This window comes from Eumetopias jubatus, unplaced genomic scaffold, assembly GCF_037043125.1.
Source record: "Eumetopias jubatus isolate StellerSeaLion01/CBP00866 unplaced genomic scaffold, mEumJub1_p1.0 scaffold_13, whole genome shotgun sequence".
NCBI classification, from domain to species: Eukaryota; Metazoa; Chordata; class Mammalia; order Carnivora; family Otariidae; genus Eumetopias; species Eumetopias jubatus.
This window is the reverse complement of record NW_028274819.1, coordinates 48,130,370-48,147,686: the sequence shown is the minus strand read 5'-3', so window position 1 is coordinate 48,147,686 and position 17,317 is coordinate 48,130,370. Positions and strand designations below refer to the sequence as shown.

Below are 17,317 nucleotides of genomic sequence, written 5' to 3'. Positions count from 1 at the left end.
ACTATGTAGTTCCTATTAGAAATCTAAATTCATTTATCTCACATAATAATATAAAGTCAATTTAAAATGGAGGTTGATGCAAGATGCTTAACTGACTGAACCAGCCAGGCGCCTGCAATTTTCTTATCTTAAAATATTTTCTTGATATTTTTTTTAAAGATTTTATTTATTTAATTGACAGAGAGAGAGAGAGAGAGAGAGAGAGAGAGAGACAGCGTGAGAGGGAACACAAGCAGGGGAAGTGGGAGAGGGAGAAGCAGCTTCCAGCCGAGCAGGGACTGGATCGATCCCAGGACTCTGGGATCATGACCTGAGCCAAAAGCAGTTGCTTAACCAACTGAGCCACCCAGGCGCCCCTTGATATTTTTCTTAAGTATAATTTATGCTGATAAAATATATGGAAACATATAGAATATTCCTAAAAGGAGAACTAGATTTATTGCTGACATACTTTCAAGAACTATTGAATTTTATATTTATTTCAGAGTCATTTTTGTTTGTTTTGCTTTTGTTTATTTTGTTTAAATTCAATTAATTTTTTAAAAAATATTTTATTTGACAGAGAGAGAGGGAACACAAGTAGAGGGAGTGGGAGAAGGAGAAGCAGGCTCCCCAAGCAGCAGGGAGCCCGATGTGGGGCTCCAACCCAGGACACCGGGATCATGACCTGAGTCAAAGGCAGATGCTTAACGACTGAGCCACCCAGGTGCTCCAATTAATTCAATTAATTAACATATGGTATATTATTAGTTTCAGAGGTAAAGTTTAGTGATTCATCAGTTGCACATAACACCCAGAGCTCATTACATCAAGTGCCCTTCTTAATCCTCATCATCCAATTACTCCATCCCTCCACCCACTTCCCCTTCAGCAACCCTCAGTTTGTTTCCTATACTTAAGAGTCTCTTATAGTTTGTCTCCCTCTCCGATTTCATCTTATTTTATTTTTCTCTCCCTTCCCCTATGATCCTCTGTTTTGTTTCTTAAATTCCACATACGAGTGAAATCATATGGTAATTATCTTTCTCTGATTGACTTATTTTGCTTAGCATAATACCCTCTAGTTCTATCCAGGTCGTTGCAAATGGTAAAGATTTCATTCTTTTTGATGGCTGAGCAGTATTCCATTGTGTGTGTGTGTATACCACATCTTTATCCATTCATCTGTTGATGGACATCTGGGCTCCTTCCATATTTGTGGACACTGCTGCTATAAACACTGGGGTGCAGGTGCCCCTTTGGATCACTATATTTGTATTCTTTGGGTAAATACCTAGTACTGCAATTGCTGGGTCGTAGGGTAACTCTATTTTTAACTTTTTGAGGAACCTCCATACTGTTTTCCAGAGTGGTTGTATCAGCTTGCATTTCCACCAGCAGTGTAAGAGGGTTCCCCTTTCTCTGCATCCTTGCCGACATCTTTTGTTTCCTGACTTGTTAGGAAACTTCCTAATTGTAGCCATTCTGACTGGTGTGAGGTTCATTGTGGTTTTGATTTGTATTTCCACGATGCCAAGGGATGTTGAGCACTTTTTCATGTGTCTGTTGGCCATCTGTAATGTCTTCTTTGGAGAAATGTCTGTTCGTGTCTTCTGCCCATTTCTTGATTGGATTATTTGTTTTTTGGTGTTAAGTTTGGTAAGTTCTTTATAGATTTTGGATACTAGCCCTTTATCTGATTAGACATTTGCAAATATCTTCTCCCATTCCATAGGCTGTCTTTTGGTTTGGTCAACTGTTTCCTTTGCTGTGCAAAAGCTTTTTATTAGAGTCATTTAGCTTTAATTTGACATTTCTTCAGAAAGTTGATTGCATAAGACATCTGGTCAGGTATTTTCATTTTCTTTTTTCTGTTCAACTTCCTATAACTGTTTCCAAAGAATTCCTATTTATTAACATGTAATAAAACAATTCCACTGCTAAAGAACTATATTAAGAAGTTATTATGGAAAAATATAATATCAGAAATCAACAGAAGAAAGAGGATCACCACAGGACTCCCATTTGAGGATGAACCTCAAATACACTGGTAGAAAGTGGCTAGATTTCCTTTTGCCCTGGGAATATATGAATAAGCTTTCCTTGAAGCCAGGATGCCAGTCCCACACTAGTATCTTTCTTCTCTTACCTTTTGCTTCAGATATGGGGCATGATTATCTTCCTTGGCTGAGAGGTACAGAGAGCGCACCTGTTCCTGCACTGCATTGTAGAAGGTTGTCTCCCAAAATTGCTGATTCGTCCAGATGGGGTGGTCCTGAACACAGGTGTAAGCAAACTGGCTGACTCCAGGGGCCAGTTTCTGTGAGAACACATAATACACATCACCACAGGGCTGACAGCATCATGACAATTCAGAAAATTACAGGGGTCATGGTTAACTACAAATATCATTAAAGGGTTTATCTAAACAATATCTTAGGGCAGTACAAACTTAGCAATCAAAAACTTAATTCATTTTTAACTGGCAACTTTGGGCTTGCTGTCAAATCCTTTAGGGTCTCAGTCACTTTATGGACATTTTAGCAACAGCTAAAATCAAAGTTATCATATGAATTAGAGAATGTATGGAAGGTACCTGGCACTGTACTGTGCACACTGTAGAGTTGGTAGCTCTTATTACAATTGGGATATGTAAATGAAATCCAACACAACCTAAACATAAAGCTTCAGATAACTTAAAATTTTTTCTACAGTACATTTTTGGGGGGCACTAGCTGAAATGTGAGTGAGTCTGCAGCTTGGCTTTATACACAAAATGAGGGCATATCATGCATTTGAGACTCAAGAAGAATCACACCCTCCCTACTCTAACCCTTTACCTCTCCACCAAGGCTGCTGCCTGCCTCACATACTCCCTAGCAGAGTGTCCTGGGCTTCGAGGGCATTTTCTGGTAACCAAGTCTGGTCATGGGAAGGTAATCTCAAACCAAACCTTCCTTTCCAGGACTTCCTGCTGGGCTTCAAAGTAAGAGTAAACCTTACTCTGTGATTTACAATAAAGAGGAGGAAAACTAACTCTGCAGGCATTTGGGGTACTTCATAAATATTTACATATCTCATTTAATACTAAATATGAGATGCACATTATTATTGCCAATTTAAAGAAGAGGAAACAGAAGTTCAGGGATGTTTAAGTGATAACCTAAAGTCAGATGACAAGTTACATAAGTAGTAAAACTGGTTTTTAGCCCAAAGTTTGTTTGGTTCCAAAGCCCCTGCTCTTTTTTTCCATACCAAATTGTCTTGCAAAAGAACATCATAAAATAAATACTAATTAGCAGTGCTGTTTTTTTCTGCAACCTTTTTTTTTGTTTCCCAAAGTAATTTTTTTGTTTCCCAAAGTAATACACTGTCTTGAAGATCTGATATGATTTTAATTAACACTGTACTTTTACTTGTACATATGATTCATATTGTCAAGTTTCAGTTAATGATTTAAACATTTTTTCCACAGCTCTTGCTTTCATCTCTAATGGTTAAAGATGTTTCAAAAACTTTAATCCATCACTTCTCAGCAAACAGCAGGTATCATTCTCAATAGACAATTTTTTTGTCCATTTTATTTTTTTGGAATTGAGTAGAACTAACGTTTCTGATGTTTTCTTTTAAAGCAATTTAATAAACTGACTTCTCTCTTGGAATATCGGACACTGAAGATTACTATTAAGGTTACATATGTAACAGTTATGTAGCTAAAGTTGGTTCATTTCTTAGGGATGCATAACTGATGAATAAGATACTTGGTAAAAATGATAGCCTCAATACATGCTAATTTCCTTTTTGGTCTAGAGCAGACTAAACCTAGAACTGAAAACAGGCACTACACATACCATGAAATGTAGTACTTATGTAGTACTTATGTGTACTACTATGGACGTGGGATGGCTGTGATTTTACCTATGAGGGTCTACGTATTTCTGCATCCCCTGTGTAAGTCCCTTTCAAGACAGGACTATGTACTGCTGCTGAGGTGACTGACTGTAACTCCTATCAGGTGGCTATAAGTTGGGATTGACTGTGAAACAAAAATCAAGAGTTCCCCAAGGGTAAGCTGCAAAAGGATCACTATTGATCTTCATAATGCCTATATACTCGTTTAAAATACAGTTCCTATCTATCAGTGGGAAATCATGGGCAAAATGTGGTTCTGTGAGTATGTAAGCGGAAGCCACAAAGTGAATCACATGTTCCTCCTATACTGTGCTTGTAGATACTTGGGATGTAGGTTGCACGTTTTTTTTGTTTTTGGTTTTTTTTGCCCCACAGCAATCTAAGGACTAATAATGATCTCAGTAGCAGTGCACAGACCTATTTTGAAAGGGATTTTAAAGGCATGAAATTTAAACAAGACAAAAGCATAATTCTCAGTTGCCTTTCCTGTAAGCATAATCAGAGGCACTACTATTTCTTACAAATGAGATGTAATAAATAGCAGCTCTTAAAATTTTGGAGTTCTGAAATTAATATAGATGGGCTCAGAAAACCAGAGCTTTTAACAAATCCTTATCAGTTTCTCACATAAAGTATTTTTAGGATCATCGACACATCAAAAAAGCTATTATTAACTATAGATCTCTTATTACAAATTGACAGAGCTCCCCAGGGATCTGAGAGTATAATGAAGCCCTGTCATTCTTTTCCAGCATTTTTCTTGCTGATGTTGCATATTCACTTTCCTTGGCACTTATCAATTATTATCTTCCTATTTATTGACAAACTAAAAATGAATATGCAGAAACTCCCCTAAATCTTCCCAAAAAAGTGGACTATATATGTTCCAAGGCAGAAAGACTGTAAAACAATGACAGCAGCTCAAAGGGTCAGAACCCACAACGTGTTTACCAAGTGAGAAACTAGCTGGGGGAAAAGTGACTATAGGATAAATACTTTTTGGGGACAAGGCAGTCACACATGGCAATGGCATCTGATATATGCATAAGAAGTCATTAATTCCCAAATACCTCAAATATAATTATTTTTCTAAACATGAAATTTGCCTTTTTTTGTGGTTTCCTGCTATGTCTTCCCAACCACAAGCAAGGGGCACTGTGTCCCTTACTGTTGGGATGGGCAGGGCCACTGCACTGAAGGGCAGGTGTGTTCTTAGGGCCAGCAGAGGGCAGTAGCACCTTATTCTGCCTACAGCCCATCAAAGATTTATATGGGAATCACAAAAATGGAGCATTGTGGTCTGGCTGGTCTTGAAAGTACGTGGTAAGGTGAATACTGCATGTCTTCACTGTATATTTGAGAAGACCCTACAAAGAAAATGGATTTACCTAAGGTCATACAGCAAGATGGGCAGAAGAGAGAGGAATAGAAATAAGGTTTTCTATTATTCAACATCATTTCTGTAAGATACAAAATTTAAGATAGTCCACAAAAGCAAACTGTATAATTATCTAGAGAAAGATGTGATGAGACTGTTTAGGGTTTCCAATTCGCTATATCCTATAATAGTAGTATTAGTTGTAAACAAAGAAAATAAGCACCTGTCTATAAAACTATCTCCTGATTCTAATCACTTCTTTGGTTTCAAGAAAAAACTTTCCTAAAATGGCTTCTCAAACTGGCCCATATAGCGAACTTCATGACCTTTTATTTTGAACAAAGATGAGACTCAATCCCCACTGAAGGCCTAAGGGTGGTCGTGGTAGGGAATGCTGCTGTCAAATGACATCTCTTTCTTTCCCTCCAATTTTGGCAACACTATTTATTTTACACTTCCTAATAATTCTTATGATTCTTCCCTAAAGAAACAAGTGATATTTTGGCATGCAATTTTATGAGATGTTAAAAAAATATGTTTTGACTGCTTTCCTTATCTAGAAAAAAATAGCCCTGATGGTACCAGATTAAGCAATGCTATTCACTTTCCACAAAGCATTCAAAGACAACCTCAGCATGAGACAGGATATGGAGAATAACCTCATGAGGCTCATCAGTTGGCAGGCCAGATTCAAAACCAAATAAATGGACACAAATCATCTCAGAGATGAGTTGGTCAACGGAAAGGTTAAGATATCAGTATGAGGGGCCTAAGGTCTGTCTGGCTAGACATGTTTGTTCTCCAGGCCAAGGCCATGAGGGAGCTCAGAGGAAAACCAGATTTCAGGAAATAAAGTTAGCTAGTAGGACCATAAATATGTAATTGTCTTAAAGAATAATGCAGAATACAAAGATTCACTGTTTAAGTTGCTGGGTATTTCCTATCTAGCTCTGGATACTAGAATACAATTATACCTGTTTGCACAGTGTGGGGACAGGGCCAGCCAGTCCTTTCATGATTCTACACTGGCCTGACCACGTCCAGATATTAAGTCACTTTAAGAATTTGAATATTTTTTATATCAAGTTTTTATTTAAATTCCAGTTAGTTAACATATAGTGTCATGTTAATTTCAGAAATAGAATTTAGTGATTTATCACTTACATATAACACCCAGTGCTCACCACAAATGCCCTCCTTAATACCCATCACCCATTTAACCCACCCAGGCCCGCCCTTCCTCCAGCAACCCTGTTTGTTCTCTAAAGTTAAGAGTCTGTCTTATGGTTTGCCTCTCTCTTCCCCGTCGCCCCCCCATGCTTAGTCTTGAGAGACAAACAAAAGGAAGATAGGAATAGGAAAAATGTGAATCAAAAACCTGTATTTATCAAATCTTAATCAAACCTTAAACATATTTGCTTCATGCATTTTTTTAAACAAAGGACATTCAACATTATAGATTTGATTGAAGCCCACTGTGTACTTCTCTTGATCCCATTTGCCTCCAAATCCAGAGGTAACAATGATCCTGAATTAGGTATTTTTCATTCCCACTTATACGGCTTTTATATCTGTATATGTCCACAAAGAATATACAGGATTATACTGCAGGTTTGATTTTATCCCTTATTGATGATGCTTCTCAAAGTATACAACTTATATTTCATTGATTTATGTAATATTTAATTAAACTATGTAATTAATTGAAACAAAACACAACGAACTCTTTGTAAACAAACAACTCAAAAGGAGCAGAAAGAGAGTGGCTTACAAGCAAGGAGTATATAGGATACCATGTGCATTAGTTAGTGGAATTTACAGAATGGCAAATAATCCAAGTAGTTAAAAAAAAAAAGGTGACTGTGAGAATCTACTATAGTTTTTTCTGTTCTACTGATAATCAGATTGAACAATGAAAGTAACCTCAAATTCATAATGGTCTAAACCTCTCCTGGGTTACTTAGAAAATCCAGGCACACAATTCCTGCACAAGAAGCATATCATTCACTAGCACAGCCCAGTATTCATTTGATGTGCCAATTTCAGTAGCTGGAACGACAGGGTTGAAGTTCTTAAGCCACTTATCCTTCTAATGATTCTTTGTATTAAGTTGTTTAGTAAATATTAAGAGATCAGATGACAAATCAATTTTTTTCCTTTGTGGTCCAAAAATTAGCAGGAATCAAATACAAGCTTGTTGTCAAGTCCTTTGCCTGTTTTTTTTTTTTTTAAATTTTATTTACTTATTTATTTTAAAAGATTTTATTTATTTTAGAAAGAGAGATTGAGAGAGTGAGTGAGTGGGGGAGAGGGAGAGGGAAAGCAGATTCCCCATTGAGTGCAGAGCCCAGAGCCCCGACAGGTCCAGCGGCTTGATCCCATGTCCCTGAGACCATGACCTGGGCCACCCCCTGGGTTTGGCATTCCTAAAAATACAAGATAGGACCCAAATTTCCTTTCTCCCCTCCTTTCTGCAGGTTTTTAAACTTTATATAAATGATACCACATTGCGTTTTCTTCTGGAACATGGTTTTTCACATATTATGATGCTAAACTTATTCAGGTAATAATAATAAATAATAATTATTAAAACTAACCTAATTGAGCTTTCACTATGTATATTTATCAACGTACTTAGACCTTATGCAAACCTGTGATCCACTGAGGTAAGTACTATTATTTACTCCTATTTTAAAGGTAAAGGAACTGAGGCACAGAGAAATTAAGTACCTTGTCCTAGAGAAAATTGCCAGGAAGTGATGGAACTACAGTTGGAGTCAAACTCAGGTAGTTTAGCTACAGAATCTAGTTTCTTAATTACTGCATAACTTAACTACTGTTTTGGAATTCCATTACATGAATATATAGCATTTCCTTGTTCCTGCTCATGGACATTTGTATTGTTTTCAACTTCTTGCTATTATAAACAATGGTGTATGAACATTATCACACATGTCAACTGTCAACTCTGATTACTTGTTTCAGCACCATTTAATAGTGCTTGGAAATGCTTGAGAGGGGCCTAAGAAAAAGATAATTCCCATTATTTCCTGTACCAATAAACATTTTTGGGTTATTGATACACTGGCTATATTGCCAATAAGAAATTATTTCATGCAGATTTTTTGCAAATCTACTATTTAAAAAATTAATAATTCTTTAATATAAAATATCTAGTCAGTGTTTGAGTTTTTAATTATCTTATAAATGTTAAATGTTTTTCTTTGTTTTTTGTTTTTGTTTTGTTATACAGTCTGTTTGATTCAGGAAGGACCCAAATATGATCTATATATTACCATCAGTTTAATATATCTCTGAGGTCAGTTTTAATCAATAGGTTCCTGTACCATCTGTCTGTCTCTTTCTCTCTCTCTCTTACTTTCCCTCCCACCTGTGATCTATTTGTTGAAGAAACTGGATCATTTATCCAATAGTTTCCATTAGTCTGGTGGTTGCTGACTGCATCCCAGTGGTACCACGTGACATAGTCTTTTGTCCTTTGTATTTCCTGCAAACTACAGTTGGATCTAGAAGCTTGATCATTTTCAGGCTTGACTGTTTGGCAAGAATACTTTATGGATGTACTACTATATACGGTTGTCTCTCTTTTTGTGATGTTAAAGGTTATTGACCATCAATTCTTAGATTCATTATTAGGAATAATAAAATAGTGATATTCTCATTCTAGCATTATTTCCTTACTTACTAGTTAGAATATTTCTATAAAGAGAAACTTCCCCTCATCAACTGTTTGGTAACCCAAACATGTAACCTGTACTGGATAAATACATGAGATTATCCCTTCACTGATCAGTTTTAAAAACAATGCATTGCTCTCTAGCATTCATCAGAGATGACCAGTTTTTCTTTTTTTATTCATATTTTTTATGAGCTCATGGATTTTAAAACATATTTAACTATTCTTAAATTGTTTAAGCAAGTTTACTGGAAACTTGCACTTTTCATTAACTCAATACCAAGTACTATGGGACCCGTCTACAAAGTGCTTATAATTTATATGGAGAGACAAGAACCCCACATGTGATAACTGATGAGCCTAATAATGTCATATATAACAGCACTGTAAACTGGTAAGACTGAGGGCCTGATTGGGAGAACATCATCAGCAAAGTAATAGTAGATACTAGTAGATACACAACAAGGTGTTTTCTCTGAGATGTAACTACAAAAGGAACCAAAGGAGAAAAGGCATCAGTGGGTCTGGGCACAGGAAATGGAGGAATTTGGTGAGTCATAGCTCTCACTATGTGTACCTGCAAATGGCCCGAAACTCTACAAAAATGTTTATTATGGCATTATCTTTAATAGCTATACCCCCTCCAAAGTTAGCCATTTTAATGTCTAACCATAGAGAGAAAGGTTAGGCAAATGAAGGAACCTTATTAACACAAAGGAATATTATGCTGCCATTAAAGTGGTTAATATGATGGTGTGTTATGAATGAAGTAATTATGCTACATTTACAAAAATTGGCCAGGGGCACCTGGGTGGCTCAGTCGTTGAGCGTCTGCCTTTGGCTTGGGTCATGATCCCGGGGTCCTGGGATCGAGCCCCGCATCGGGCTCCCTGCTCCTCAGGAAGCCTGCTTCTCCCTCTCCCACTCCCCCTGCTTGTGTTCCCTCTCTTGCTGTGTCTCTCGCTGTCAAATAAATAAATAAAATCTTTAAAAAAAAAAGAAAAAAAATCGACCAAATATGCTATGATTATGCCCATAAGTACACAAAGACTAGGAGAAAAAGGCAAAATGAAAATGAAATAAAAGTAACAGAATTTTGACAATTTGTTTTCCTTCTTCCAAAATAATTTTAAGGGATCTTTTTATTAAATGTGGCAGAATGAAAGTTCTTTTGCCCCCAAACCCCACTGAAATGACAGCAAAAGAGAAAAATGATAAAACATACAAGAGTAAAGAGGATGAGAAAAAAGACAACAACATCAGTGATGTTAATACAATTTTAGAAGTCATAAAGTGGACTTATAAGCAGTAACAAATTTTGAAGATCAGATAAAGTGGAAACTCCATACTACTTAGAGAAGGAAAAGCCCTTTACACACTTAAAAAGTGAATTTTATGGTATATGAATGATATCTCAGTAAAAAAATGGAAACAACTCAAATGTTCATCAGCTGACGAATAAAATGTGGCACATACATGCAATATAATATTATGTGGCAATAAAAAGATATGACGTACTGATACATCATGGATGTATCATGTCCAACCATGGATGGACATTGAAAACATTACTTATGCTAAGTGAAAGAAGTCAGTCATGAAAGTTCACATGTTGTAAAATTTCATTCATGTGAATGAAAGGTCCAGAACAGGCAAATCCATAGAGGCAGAAAGTACCCTGCTTGACTTTAATTTTAATAGCACAGCAGCAAAATATCCATGCTTTTCTATTGCATACAAAACATTTACCAAGAAAACCTGAATTGTGGGTGATAAAATGTCTTAACATTTTTTTAAAGATTTTATTTTTATTTATTTGAGAGAGAGAGAGAGTGCAAGAGCGCACAAGTGGGGGGAGGGGCAGAGAAAGAGGGAGAAGCAGACTCCCCACTGAGCAGGGATCCTGACACAGGGCTCAATCCCAGGACACTGGGATCATGACTTGCACCAAAGGCAGACGCTTAACCAACTGAGCCACCCAGGCGCCCCAGTCTTAATATATTTTAAAGGGACTCAAACCATACAAAAGTATTACCTGACTAGAATGGAATTAAATTAGAAATCAAGAACAGAAAGTTATCTGGAAAATCTCCAAATTTGGAAGCTAATTAACTCATGGATCAAAGAAGAAATAAAAGGGGAAATTAGAAAGTACTTTGCACTAAACAAAAGTGAAAACATATTAGAATTTGTGGGATGCCACTAACCCAATTCTTTGGGGGAGATTTATAGCACTAAATGCCTGTGTTAGGAAAGAACAATTGTTTCAAATCAATGACCTCAGTTTACACATAGAAAAATCAGGGGGATAACACCAAGTGCTCCATGCAGTACATGCCCTCCTTAATACCCATCACTGCATTGGGCTAACCCATCTCCCCTCTAAAACCCTCAGTTTGTTTCTCAGAGTCCATAGTCTCTCATGGTTCATCTCTCCCTCCGATTTCCCCCCCTTCATTTTTCCCTTCCTTCCCCTAATGTCCTCCATGCTATTCCATATGTTCCACAAGTAAGTGAAACCATATGATAACTGACTTTCTCTGCTTGACTTATTTCACTTAGCATAATCTCCTCCAGTCCCATCCATGTTGATGTAAAAGTTGGGTATTCATCCTTTCTGATGGCTGAGTAATATTCTGTTGTATATATGGACCACATCTTCTTTATCCATTCATCTGTTGAAGGGCATCTCGGCTCCTTCCACAGTTTGGTTACTGCGGACATTGCTGCTATGAACATTGGGGTACATATGGCCCTTCTTTTCACTACATCTGTGTCTTTGGGGTAAATACCCAGGATTGCAATTGCTGGGTCATAGGGTAGCTCTATTTTTAACTTTTTAAGGAACCTCCACACTGTTTTCCAAAGTGGCTGTACCAACTTGCATTCCCACCAATAGTGTAAGAGGGTTGTGTTATATAAAAACAATGAATCGTGGATCACCACATCAAAAACTAATGATGTATGGTGACTAATATAACATAAAAAAAAAAAAGAGCTACCTTGGGGCGCCTGGGTGGCTCAGTCAGTTGAGCGCCTGCCTTTGGCTCAGGTCATGATCCCAGGGTCCTGGGATCGAGTCCCGCATCTGGCTCCTTTCCCGGTGGGGAGTCTGCTTCTCCCTCTGCCTGCCACTCCCCCTGCTTATGTTCTCTCCCTCTCTGACAAATAAATAAAACCTTAAGAAAAAAAAAAGATAGAGCTACCCTACGACCCAGCAACTGCACTACTAGGTATTTACCCCAAACATAAAAATGTAGTGATCTGAAGGGGCATGTGTACTCCAATGTTCACAGCAGCAATGTCCACAACAGCCAAACTGTGGAAAGAGTTGAGATGTCTTTCGACAGATGAATGGATAAAGAAGATGTGATATATATATATATCTAGATATAGATATATATATGGAATATTACCCAGCCAACAGACAAGATGAATACTTACCATTTACATCTATGTGGTTGGAACTGGAGGGTATTATGCTGAGCGAAATAAGTCAATCAGAGAAAGTCAATTATCAAATGGTTTCACTCATATGGGGAATATAAGAAACAGGGCAGAGAACTGTAGGGGAAGGGAGAGAAAACAGAATGGGAAGTCATCAGAGATGGAGAAAAACCATGAGACTCTTAACTCTAGCAAAGAAACTGAGGGTTGCTGGAGGGGTAGTAGGTGGGGGGATGGAGTAATTCGGTGATGGGCACTAAGGAGGGCATGTGATGTCATGAACAACTGGGTGTTATATGAAACTGACAAACTCCTGAACACTACATCTGAATCTAATGATGTACTGTAAAAAAAAAAAAGAAAACTTGGGGAAAAAAAGCAAATTAAAGTCAAAGCAAGCACAAGAAGGGAATTAGGATTAAAGCAATCATCAATGAGGGGCGCTTGGGCAGCTCAGATGGTTAAGCGTCTGCCTTCAGCTTAGGTATCCTAAAAATCATGGGTAACCTGGAAAAATATGAGCGCCTGCCTGGGTAGACAATAAGCAGTTTTAGGGGTCTGCAGAGGCAGCAAGGCAGGCCAGGCACCTAGAAAGCTGCTTATGGCCATTCACCTCTAAATAACTTGCATGTAATTGGTCACTACTATATTAGGATAAAAAGGCAAAGGTGTATCACCTGGAAGCACCCATTTCATTCCTTGTGTGATTAAATTTTACAGTTAAATCTTCTGATTCAATCTGGATATTATCACTACTCAAGAGACTATTCTGATGACAAAGAGAATCCAGAGGAAAAAAACAATTAGCAAGCTCTGATTTTTAACTTGAATTTTATTACCAATAATCTAAGAAAAATGAACTTTTTCCTTATACTATTTTCTGCTTTTTATTAGATGAAAGCAGAAACCACAGTACTCTTGAATTACAATTTTATAGTACAACTTTTCCTTTCATAGTTTCCATCTACTCAACTTTTCCAGGGATTAAAAAAAAAAAAAAACAACAACACCAAACCCCAAAACATTAAATTATTTTGTTAGAACTAGGAAAACCAAGTAAGTCTTGAAAACATTTCCTATAAACAACAGAATCAACATCTTGAGGCCTACATTTCTGAATTTCACTGAAGTTCTGACTCAAAAATTTAAGGCCTTTGTCAATGACCAAATAAAGACTCAAATTGTAGGTTACGTCCACGGTACAGTCAACCGTGGGTGAAGTAACTACAACTGTTACTTCAGTGCCTGCATTTTCTAAGGGTTTTATTTTGAAACTGTGGTCTTCAGAGAATGAGTGATGGATAGCCAGTGTGATTCACCAAGGTGGTGCCTACGCAAAGTGGAGGCCACAGAGCAGTAAATACTGGGGTTGGACCTTGAACAGTTTCTGACTGATAGAATATTCTCAGATGAGTCACCTAAGCTGTTGCTTAAGTTCATTATGAAGATAACACCTTCTTGACCTAGATGTGTATCTGAAAGAGGTAGGTTAACCTATTTTTGAGAAGAAAAATTTAGTATTATAAGCTGACTATATATAGCAGGGAAAGAAAATGAATTTCTTAAAAAGAAATATGCCCCTGTTTTTGAGGAAAACAATTCTTCTTCAACTTTAGTTCTACTGCTTCTTATTTAAGTTGGAAAGATTCATTAAAACTAAGCCTCTACAACAAGGAACAAGCTGTTAACCTAGTAGCCATTTTGTAGGAAGAAGAATTACCTACTGAATCATATAGATTGGGTCAAAGTTACCTAAGTGTTTGCATAGGTAAGCCCACAACTATATCTAGAATTCTAGAAAATAAGTAAATAGGAGTAATTATTTTGCTAAAAACAACCAAGACAGCTCCAAGGTTAAGGATAAATAATTGTAAAGTATATTAGACTGTTCTAGGACTGAAGATGGTCTTCAAGCTCCAGGGGATCATTTTCCACTTCTAAGTCTTTTAGGAACACCACAAAATTCACCTCCTCACCCCTATCCCCAGGCTCTATGTCCATTTATTGTCCAGAATTTTACTGTTTATATTTCATTCCTGTAGCTTAAGGCCTAGTTCCTACTAAAAAGGAAATATCCCTTTGAGTCTATGAGTGCCTTTGAGTGCCTACAACTGACTATGAAAGAAGGCTTTGAGATTAAGTTTCCTTAACAGGGCAGAAAAAGCAGTCATGAAAGAATCAGAAGTCTAAAGCAGGAGAAAATAAAAGAGCCAATGAAGTTGGAAAAGGGCATGGAACAAGGCTGGGGAAACAATATATTTCCCCCCACAATGTGCCTGGACAACTCTCCCTGGGAAGTCCAGTTTGAGTCACTGGAATATGCAGAAAAAGGTTCCTAATTCATGCAGAGGTGGGAGGAGTGCAATTCAATGTTGGTAAGTGGCAGCAGATTTTTCTACCTATCATCAAACACTTGCAGAAGTGTGCACATCTAGTGGTATGAGAGCACAAATGTGAAAGTATATGGGCACACACAAACACGTAATACTTGTGAACTTAAATCACTTACTTGTTTTGAAGTACAGACTCATTAAGCGAAACCCCAGAGATAATTTTTTCATTGACCATTGACACATGGGATGCTGAGACACATAGAAGTAGAGGGGCATAAACAAGGTCACAGAGCTAGTTATAGCAGTGCTGAAACCAGAAAATGATGTTTTATAAGGTACAAAATAATTTGGCCACATCCCTTCCACATCCTCTTAACTTCCTGAGTATAGATGTCATCCTGCAGGTGAAAGAGCTGACTCCCTGTGTGCTAAATAGACTCTTTGCTTTCTCACTGCCATGACACTGGTTAAGCTATTTCTTCCACTTGGAATCTCTCCTTCCAACCTCTAATGGTTAAAATCCTACCCATTCTCCAAGAGCCTATTCAAATGCTACCTTTTCCAAAATGCCTTCCCTGATTGATTCCTCTGTTTCCAATCAGTTATAAACTGACTGTTTCTGTCCCCCTAAAATCCAGTATAGTGTATTTGCAAGAAGTAATTAAGATTAGTGTCCTTTTAAGAAGAGATACCAGAGAGTGCTCTCTATCTCTCCCCCTTTTCCTTCCTCCCCCCCTTTCTCACTACATATATGCACTGAGGAAAGGTCATGTAAAGACATAGCAAGAAGACAAGCTACAAGTCAGAGAGAGAGTCCTTGGGATGCCTGGGTGGCTCAGTCAGCTAAGCGTCTGCCTTCAGCTCAGGTCATGATCCCAGGGTCCTGGGATCGAGTCCTGAGTCAGGCTCCTTGCTCAGTGAGGAGGCTGTTTCTCCCTCTGCCTGCCGCTCCCCCTGCTTGTGCTCTCTCTCTCTTTGACAAATAAATAAATAAAATCTTAAAAAAAGAAAAGAAAAAAAGAGTGTCCTTAACCAGAAACTGAATTGGCTGGAACTTTGATCTTGAATATCTAGCCTCCAGGTGCACGAGAAAATAAATGTCTGTTGTTTAAGCCATAGTCCATGCTATTTGTTATGGCAGCCCAAGCAGACTAAGACACTGTCTTAAACAGAACTTTGTTTACACTTCTTTAATAATTATTTCATTCTATTTTTACATTTAGGACATTTTTGCTCAAGCATATGATGACATGTGCTGAAATGACATGTTAGCACCTCAGAATTACACAAGATGGAAGAGCTTTTGACAGATTTTAATTGCCATTATGCTTTATTTAGTAGCAAGAAGGAGTATTAGTATTTTTTATTATAAAAATCAAGATACAGAGGGTTTTTAAATAATTCTTTACTGTTTTCTAAGAAGATGTATTATATAAAATCAGTTCCTACATTGTTCTGTTTTTGCATGCTCATTAAGAGATGATAATAAATATTTATTAAAAGACCAACAATTTACTAGGTTTTATAAACAAAGTACTGAACTATTAATCAATTAAACACAAATAATTTTAAAATTTTGTGTACATTTAGTCTCTCTCCTAATAGCCTTTGAAGGCAGAAACCATCTCTGGCACATCTTGGCATCAACTCAAATGTCTGGTTAAAGTATTTTAAATATGAGTATTAGAGATACATAGAATGCTTGCTGAATTCTAAAGAAGTTAATTACATATTTTCCAGGGGTTTGCTTCTAACGTTACAATTTTTATTCTAATTTTATTAGTTGGAAATGTCACCTAAGAGTATAATAAAACTATCTAGTTTCTCATAGCCATTCCAGATGGTTCTCTGATTTTTTCCTGGTAATCCCCAGCCATCGGTATGAAAGCACTCCAATGACTGAGGGTTCCCCCACTGCTTTCATTTCCCTAATACTTAAATCTCCATCTGAACGTGGTCTCTCTTTATGTCTCTCACATCATGTAAAAATCTATCAGTGACAAACAGTGACAACTGCAAAGCTGAAGAAATTAAAAACAGTCCTCCTAAGTTAGGTACAAGATGTTTCCCTTTGGACATAAAGGGAATTTGCTGAGTCACTGAGTCAAGTATTTATAGCACCACATAATTTATTTTCTGCTGTAATAACTTCTGTAATTCAGCAGCTCCTCCACAAGTCTCCGTCAAATCTATGATTTCTCAAAAATGCTAACAATGCTGACTAATAAGAAGGAAACAATGCTACCTAAGCAAAATTAAGCTAAATGAGCAATCTATTTATAAAATGCTCTTTAGGGACAAGTTGTTAATAAAATCTTGGCTTTTGCTACCCATAAAGAGAGCCATGAGTTTTGCATTTTCCATTCTTTTCTCAATTATGTTATCAGGCTGTACTTCACCAGAAATTTCCTAATTCCTGTCCTTAGGTCTTTTCCCTACTATACTACACAATATGAATTCACAGTCAGAGAAGCTAAAAGCTACAGGTTGTAATAGCTGGCATCCTATTAGCTGCAGATGTGGGCTTTTTTTGTTTTTGTTTTTTTTAAGCTGTCTAGAGGCGTTTTGTTT

General features: G+C 37.2%; 1 protein-coding gene across 2 annotated transcripts in view; it reads right to left on the bottom strand.

Moving 5' to 3' along the window:
- SBF2 (SET binding factor 2) overlaps positions 1-17,317 on the bottom strand; it is a 467,799-nt gene that overhangs the window by 64,254 nt on the left and 386,228 nt on the right. For both annotated transcript variants that reach the window (XM_028116744.2, XM_028116745.2), the window contains exon 18: positions 2,129-2,299. In XM_028116744.2, the coding sequence (XP_027972545.1) occupies positions 2,129-2,299 (171 nt within the window). The remainder of the gene's footprint in view (positions 1-2,128; positions 2,300-17,317) is intronic.